This window comes from Ammospiza caudacuta, chromosome 12, assembly GCF_027887145.1.
Source record: "Ammospiza caudacuta isolate bAmmCau1 chromosome 12, bAmmCau1.pri, whole genome shotgun sequence".
Taxonomy (NCBI): Eukaryota; Metazoa; Chordata; class Aves; order Passeriformes; family Passerellidae; genus Ammospiza; species Ammospiza caudacuta.
This window is the reverse complement of record NC_080604.1, coordinates 3,386,694-3,393,854: the sequence shown is the minus strand read 5'-3', so window position 1 is coordinate 3,393,854 and position 7,161 is coordinate 3,386,694. Positions and strand designations below refer to the sequence as shown.

Here is a 7,161-nt window from a genome sequence, read left to right as displayed (position 1 = left end):
CAATTGGTGTTCATCTCCATTTATTAACAAGTGTAGAGGTGTAAATCTTCTTTCTATAAGAACTGAGAGTTCAGTGGGAAAACAGAAAGTTAAATGATTTTTAAAAATGTGGAATCTGCTCTTCACATGAGCAGATGGCGGCAGGGTGGAAGTTTGTGACGGTGTTCACAGGGGTTCTTGGATGAGGGAAGAGACTAGGATCTGACTCCGTGTTTCAGAAGGCTGATTTATTATTTTATTATATATATTACATTAAAACTATACTAAAAGAATAGAAGAAAAGGTTTCATCAGAAGGCTGGCTAAGATAAGAATAGAAAGGAATTATAACAAAGGTTTGTGGCTTGGACAGAGAGCCCGAGCCAGCTGACTGTGATTGGCCATTAATTACAAACAACCACATGAGACCAATCACAGATGCACCTGTTGCATTCCACAGCAGCAGATAACAATTGTTTACATTTTGTTCTTGAGGCCTCTTAGCTTCTCAGGAGGAAAAATCCTAAGGAAAGGATTTTTCCTGAAAGATGTCTGCAACAGAAGTTGTCTGTCCAAACTTCACCAAGCTTCTTTTTGGACAAAAATTAAATCCAGCTCTCCTGAGAACCCAGACTTTGGGCTTTTTTAGCACTGACTATTCAAACCAGTGCTGCCAGTGCTTTTTTGTTGTGGAGGAGTTTGGAGTTTCTTTCCCAGGGCAGGGAAGAGCTCACAGTACCTTGTGGGTTTTGGGGATGCTCCTCCTCAGCCGCCGGCTCCCGAGGTGGAGCTGGCACACCAGCTTTTTGGAGAGCTTCAGAGCCCACGCCACTAGAAGGAGGGTAATTACTGCTCCAGCAATTAAAAAGAGGTCTCTCCAGAAGAACTGGAGACACTTGGTCGGGAGAAGCCTGGCACAGACACCCAGGTCATTCCCAGTCAGCTGCCCCAGGGGCTTCATCCTGAGCGGAGCGGGGCTGGCGCAGTGCAGCCGGGCGAGCGCGGGCACGGAGAAATCCTGCAGCCACAGCTTCAGGTACAGGATGTGACAGTCACAGTGCCAGGGGTTGTCCCACAGCCGCAGCTCCTGCAGGTGGCCCAGGCTGTCCAGGGCCCCGGCGGGGATGGAGGCCAGGCTGTTGTTGTGCAGGTGCAGGATGCGGGTCAGGCGGGGCAGGGCGGGCAGGGCGCGCAGCCCCCGAGAGCTGCAGTCCACCCCTGTCCCCCAGGGCTCCCCCAGGGACCAGCAGCTGCACTGGGATGGACAATCCTCCCCCAGCACCGTGGGGAGCAGCAGGGCACAGCCCAGCACGGCCAGCAGCTCCATCTCCAGCTGCACAAACAACAAGAAGTGAGGTTTGTTAGCGTGGTTCTATAGCGGTTATTAGTCGCCCAGGTTTAGGTTTCTGGAATAAAATCTTTGTGGAAGAGGTTTTACAGTGACCTCTGTGAGCCATCGAGAAAAGTTTGACAAGAGGATCCATGTTTACCCCTGAAAGAATTCCCTACCAAGGTTGTTGTCATAGAAGCCAAGAAAGAAAGAAAGATAAGTGAAACCTGTAACTGGTTATTCCGATAAACACTTGGCTTGTCTCTCATGACCAGTGAGTGAAGTGTAAACTTATGAGCTTTATAAGAATGTAGAACAAGCCTGCATGCTAGAATTAAAACAGGGTTTGAAGCCTTCTGGAAATGGAGTGTGTTGCTTTGTATTGTCTCTGTCTCAACTATGACAAATGTTTAGCTTTCTGTACGTCCCACAGAATCACTCTCCCCAACTTCAGCACAAACACTGAAGACAGAGCACAGTTCTTCCTTTTCCTCTCTGGTTCATTGTTTTCCCTTCATAATTGTACAAAAAATATTATTGATCGAAATTCTGGGCCAGAACATCACCAGGAGTTGATGGGGAAAACCAGTTTAGTTTTAGGTAAAGGTTTCTATTCTGCTTTCATATTGTCATAGATCTAGAGTTACAATTGTGTGTTTAAACTAGTTTTCAAACTGAAGCTTAAGGGATTGAATAATTGTAAATGTCTGAAAATCTTCTTTCTTTCTGAAGCTGAAATACTCATCTTACCCATCTCCTGTGTATTTGTCAGTGAGTTGACAAATACCCTGTGGTTCCTCTTTGTGTCCTGTGCCACCTGTTGCTTATTCTCTTTTCCACATGTTCCTCTATGACTGCCCAGACTTAACTCTGCTCATGATAGTCATCGTTTACCTTCTGTATTGTGCTTCCACCCAGCTCCCCACCCCCAGGTTTTTTTTGCTAGAATGGTTCATTAACCAGTTTTGACATTGGTACATACACTACATTTTGGTTTGTTCACCCTTAAAGCCTATTGCAGCCATTAAGATAAACTGAAATCTAGGACTGGGTATTTTTGCTCTGAACCCAGATACTCATCTGTGATTTTTCAAGAAAACTACCAGAGCTCTTTTTCCCAAAGTAAACGTCTCAGAAGGACAGACTATGACAGCTGGCTAAAAGAAGTTAATTGTTATTTATGGAAAAGAAGATGATGTCTTCTGATTAAATATAGAAGCAGCAAGAAACCCAAACTCAAAGAGAAACCAGAACTGTGTCAGAAATGCAGAAGGGAGAGCTGGGGAGGTGCTGGCTGACACTTACCCTGTCTGGCCCCTGTCCCCGTGCTGCAGTGGGGCTGGCAGGGCAGGCTGAGTGCTCAGAGTCCCAGGGAAGTGTGGCAGGGCAGCTTTTCCTGTGCAGGATGGGGCAGCAGCCCAGAGCTGCTATTTATGGTTGTGCTGTGGCATCAAGTGCTTGGGGTGGGTCTGGTGCTTGCTGCAGGCAAGAGGAAATGCTTTGGGATTCTTGTTTTGTTCCTAATGTATTTTTCCTATTGCATCTGACAGAATCTGGAAAAACTCATCTGAAATTTGTGGGGTTTTTTTATCTCCAGAAAATCTCCAGGTATAAAAGTTATTTTGGGCCTGAGCTGCTGAGACACACAAGCCCCAGCATATGAAGGAAATGAAGTTTGCCTGTGAAATTGAGTTTTTCTGTATTATTCAGCCAAGTTTGTTTAATATCTGCCTTTTCACCATTCAATAAAACTTATAAAAGGACACCATAACATCAAAATAACCATGGTAGGCAGGTGACATCATTAAGGGATAGAGAAAGACAGGAACAGAGAAAGGAAATATTAATGACATGGAATTGAAAGAGATGAAATTGTGTTGAAGTCACCCAAAATATAGTGTTTATTTTGGGTAACTCATGTTCAAAAATGATAACTCAAACTAGTGAAAGGAAGGTTTCTGAAATACCTGTGTGTATTTCCCTGCAAAGCCAGTAAATTAGGGTGACACAAGTTTGTAATACACATGTATCTGTTCATCTGAACACAGAATGCCATGTCTGTGTGAAGGGAAAGCAAAAACAGAATTTACTTTTCAATTTCATTGTGTGTGCAAAGGTTTGGATGTAAGTTTTCCTTTGCTTTAGGTACCAGCCATGAGCCCACAAGAATTCTGATGGCAGCTGGCACTTGGAAACCCAGCTGGTTGTGGGTCTGCTGTTCCATTCAGGCCAGTTCTGGGCAGTGTTGGTTTGGGGACAGGCTTGGAGCTCTGTTCTGCTTTTGGAAACGAGGCCCGGGTGAGGGTTTCATGCTGCAGATGTGCAGCAGACCTGTGGTTTTGAGCTGTCCTTTCTTTATAACTGGCTGCTCCTGGGAGGAAAGGAAATTTCTGGTGTATAAATTATCCTGGCAGCAATTCTTCATGTCTAATTTTTACTTATTTTTAAAGGACTTTTCTTCATTAGGTCTAATGAGTTACCAGGAGCTGGAACTTTGTTAAGAATTTCCTTAAGAAAATGCTTTACTGTGTATCTCTGCTCTTTAGCATTTGAAAAGGCAATTCAGACAGTGCCAGGGGGAAAAGACAAAAACACTTCAGAGCCTGTCAGAATTTTGATCTTTTCAATGAGATGAGGAGATGATTCCTCCTGTGCTGAGGTGAGCAGTTCATCACTCCTGTCAGGTGGGGATGGCTGTGAGTGCACTGCTCATGGTGCTGCCATCCTCAGGGTGCTTCCACTGTCCGTGGGGAGCACATCCATGATTCCATGAATGTCTGTGTGCCCTGTGCCCGCACAGCCTGTGCCTCTGTGCTTCCCCTGTCCCTGGGGAGCACATCCATGATTCCATGAATGTCTGTGTGCCCTGTGCCCGCACAGCCTGTGCCTCTGTGCTTCCCCTGTCCCTGGGGAGCACATCCATGATTCCATGGATGTCTGTGTGCCCTGTGCCCGCACAGCCTGTGCCTCTGTGCCTTCAGGAGTGTTGCCACAGGATCAAAACCTTCTGTCACACAGAGAAATTAAATGCTATGTCCTTCTGCACTGACAATATCTGGGTGGCTGGACTCCACACTCCCATTCTGTGCTATCCTGTCCTGGATTGTCAAGCAAATTGTATTTTATTTACCATCTGTATGGCAGTTCTCTTCTGTTCAGTGGGCAGTTTTCCTTATCTCTTCCACAGTCGGGGAGACATTTGCTGATAACAGCTCTTGAATGTTGCTGCATGGCTGATAAGAACTATAACATCCCATTGGGAGATGTGAGCCCAGAGGGAGGAGCCAGGCATTCCAACCTGGATATAATCTGGAGATTCTGGAATAACTGCACAGCTTCTCCACTGGCTTTCCCAGAGGAACAGCTGCTCTCTTCCCCTGGATCTTCAGAGGAAGACTGCACCTTTCTACAGGATTCCTGCTCCAGCAGAACAACACCTGACACTGCAGGAGGGCTGAGCCACAATTCCAATGGCACTGCCACCAACACCCTGAGCCACAGGGTGTCAGGTTGTGTTCTGACTCTGTCAGTGTTGTTTTAGTTTACTGCATTGCTTATTTTATCCTTTTATTTTCTTCCCTATTAAAGAACTGTTATTTCCTGCTCCCATATTTTTTGCCTGAGAGCCCCTTAATTTAAAATTTATAACAATTATAACAATTCTGAAGGTGGGGGGTTACATTCTCCATTTCAGGGGAAGCTCCTGCCTTCCTTAGCAGACTCCTGTCTTTCCAAACCAAGATATATTCTCAGTTAGTCCTGTGTTCCTCCAGGTGTCCTGGGGGTGGCAGAGGTGCCCAGATGTGCCCAGCTGTTCCTGCTGAGTCCCCAGCCCTGTCTCCTGCCCAGTGCTCCAGCTCCCTGTGGAGCTCGGGGTGTGCAGGGAGTGGCTGCCAGAAGCACCAAGCATTTGCATTTCTGATTTTAGGCTTTTTGTAGGCCGAATGAGGATTCTTCATTTAAGAGGATTTATTAAGAGCCAATTTGGAAAAAAAAAAAAAAAAAAAAAAAAAAGTTATAATCTGCTATAATCTTGTTAGGGTATGAAAGTAGTTTTTTTATCCACAGAGAGAATCCATGTGAAGTTTTTGTGAGCGAGAGAGGCTCTGTCTCCTCTCAGTGGAGAGGGATTTCTGGACACCCTCATGTCCCAAACAACCCCTCTCTCCTCACCACTCCCTTGAAGCCCTTTTCTCTGGATCAGCTTTCTTTGGTGGCCTTGGCTCCTGCAGTGAGCTCTGTGGGGCTGTGTGTGATCATTCAGGGAGGAAAAGGGCTGAGGGAGATTACTGCTCTCCTCCTGGTTCAGAATAAAAGCTGCAAGCTGGAGATAAATGAGCAGATCAAACGTGTGACCTGCTGGGAGAAACTCAGCCACAAGATGCCATTATCTTTTCTAGTCCCTTTTAAGGAGTTCCAGGCATTTATTGCTGACAGTGACCTGTTCTTGACCAAGGAAGGCAGAAGTTTTCTCAAGCACTGTTTCCATTCCCAGAGCTGAAAAAAGTGCCTACCTCACACTGCCAAAGCACAGCTTCTCATTTAAAATCCCTCACCTTGATTAATTCTGCTCTTCTGTACTTTCAAATAGGTTTTGGTGAGAGCAGACAAACCAAAATAGATTTTTGTAACTGGATGTGAGTCACTGGTAATTAATGAATTCTACAAATAAGCAAGGAGAAGGACAAAAAAAAAAAAAAAAATCAATCACAAAATTCATTCTCACATCAAGGAATATTGCTGGCTGAAATGAATTAAAGAAAAACAGGTTTCTCTCAAAGCAAGAGCTATTATTGCCTGAAGGCCAAAATATTCCTCTTACCTCCTTCACTCTGTAGAACTGACTGCCAAAGCCTTCTGAGTGTTTCCACATAGGAGGCTCAGAGTTTCCTCCTGTCCACATTTTTTTCCTGCTGCACATTTATTGTGGTTCTGCTAATGGGGTTTTGCCTCTGTCAAATCCAAAATCTCATTTCCTCAGATTATTCCACAGGCAGATAAAGTCTTGTCATTTAGGAAATTCTTCTCCTAAATGGTACTCCACCCATGTTATCAAGAAATTCTCTCTCCTCCCGCCTGTTCTCATTGAGAACCTCCCTCTTTGCCGTTTTCCTCATTCACAATTTCACCAGTAATTGCTAATTTTCCCACTAGATGTCATCCAAGTTATTTTGTTCTCAAATTCTGAGCATCCCCCCAGTCGGCCCTTTAGCTATAATTTCTCAGTTCAAAAGAATTGCCTGAAAGAACGAAATATTGTGTTCTTTTTTAAGATATTGTTTTCCATTATCTCCAAGATACAAATAAATCCAACGTACAAAATGTTTGTATTAAGTGATTTGTCTACATCAGAGGGCTAAAAGCACATTTGTGTTTTGTGGAACTCAGGGGGTTTTGAGCCTGTTAATGAAAATATTCATGGTCAATTTGGATTTGCACAGCCCTGGGCTGGGCAAGCTGGAGGCTCTGTGCCCCTCTCTGCCTTGCTTGCCTGGCTCTAATGAAAAGTAGGTTTTTCTCTAGCTCTTTATGCACAGTCACTGTCATTAAAAATACAATGCAGTGTTCCAGGCAGGCACAACACCACACTGCATTTATGGGAATGTTTTATTTAGGATTGGGATTGGGCTGTCAGAGCAGATCTCCGGCTCTCTATTTTCTGTGTGTGCCTTTATATTAAATTAAATGGCAATATTCCCTCTGGAAATCCCTGGGATTGGTGCTAATGGAGGTTCAGTGCTTGGACCAGACTAAAGAGAGTCCAAAGCAACCCCTCCTCTCCTGGAATAAATGGTTGCATGTGGTGTCCTCAGTTCCAGATGATTTCACTGCTCTGTTCCAGCTGTTTGGGCC

At 44.8% G+C, this 7,161-nt stretch overlaps 1 protein-coding gene across 1 annotated transcript; it reads right to left on the bottom strand.

The window, feature by feature from the left end:
- Nucleotides 1–212: 212 nt before the first annotated feature.
- Nucleotides 213–2,699, bottom strand: GP9 (glycoprotein IX platelet). The gene is made up of 2 exons (XM_058813102.1): nucleotides 2,614–2,699; nucleotides 213–1,311 (listed from the first exon to the last, which is right to left on the bottom strand). Exon 2 carries the CDS (start codon nucleotides 1,303–1,305, stop codon nucleotides 709–711), a length of 597 nt encoding a protein of 198 aa, XP_058669085.1. The 5' UTR covers nucleotides 1,306–1,311; nucleotides 2,614–2,699; the 3' UTR covers nucleotides 213–708.
- Between the last annotated feature and the right edge of the window lie 4,462 nt (nucleotides 2,700–7,161).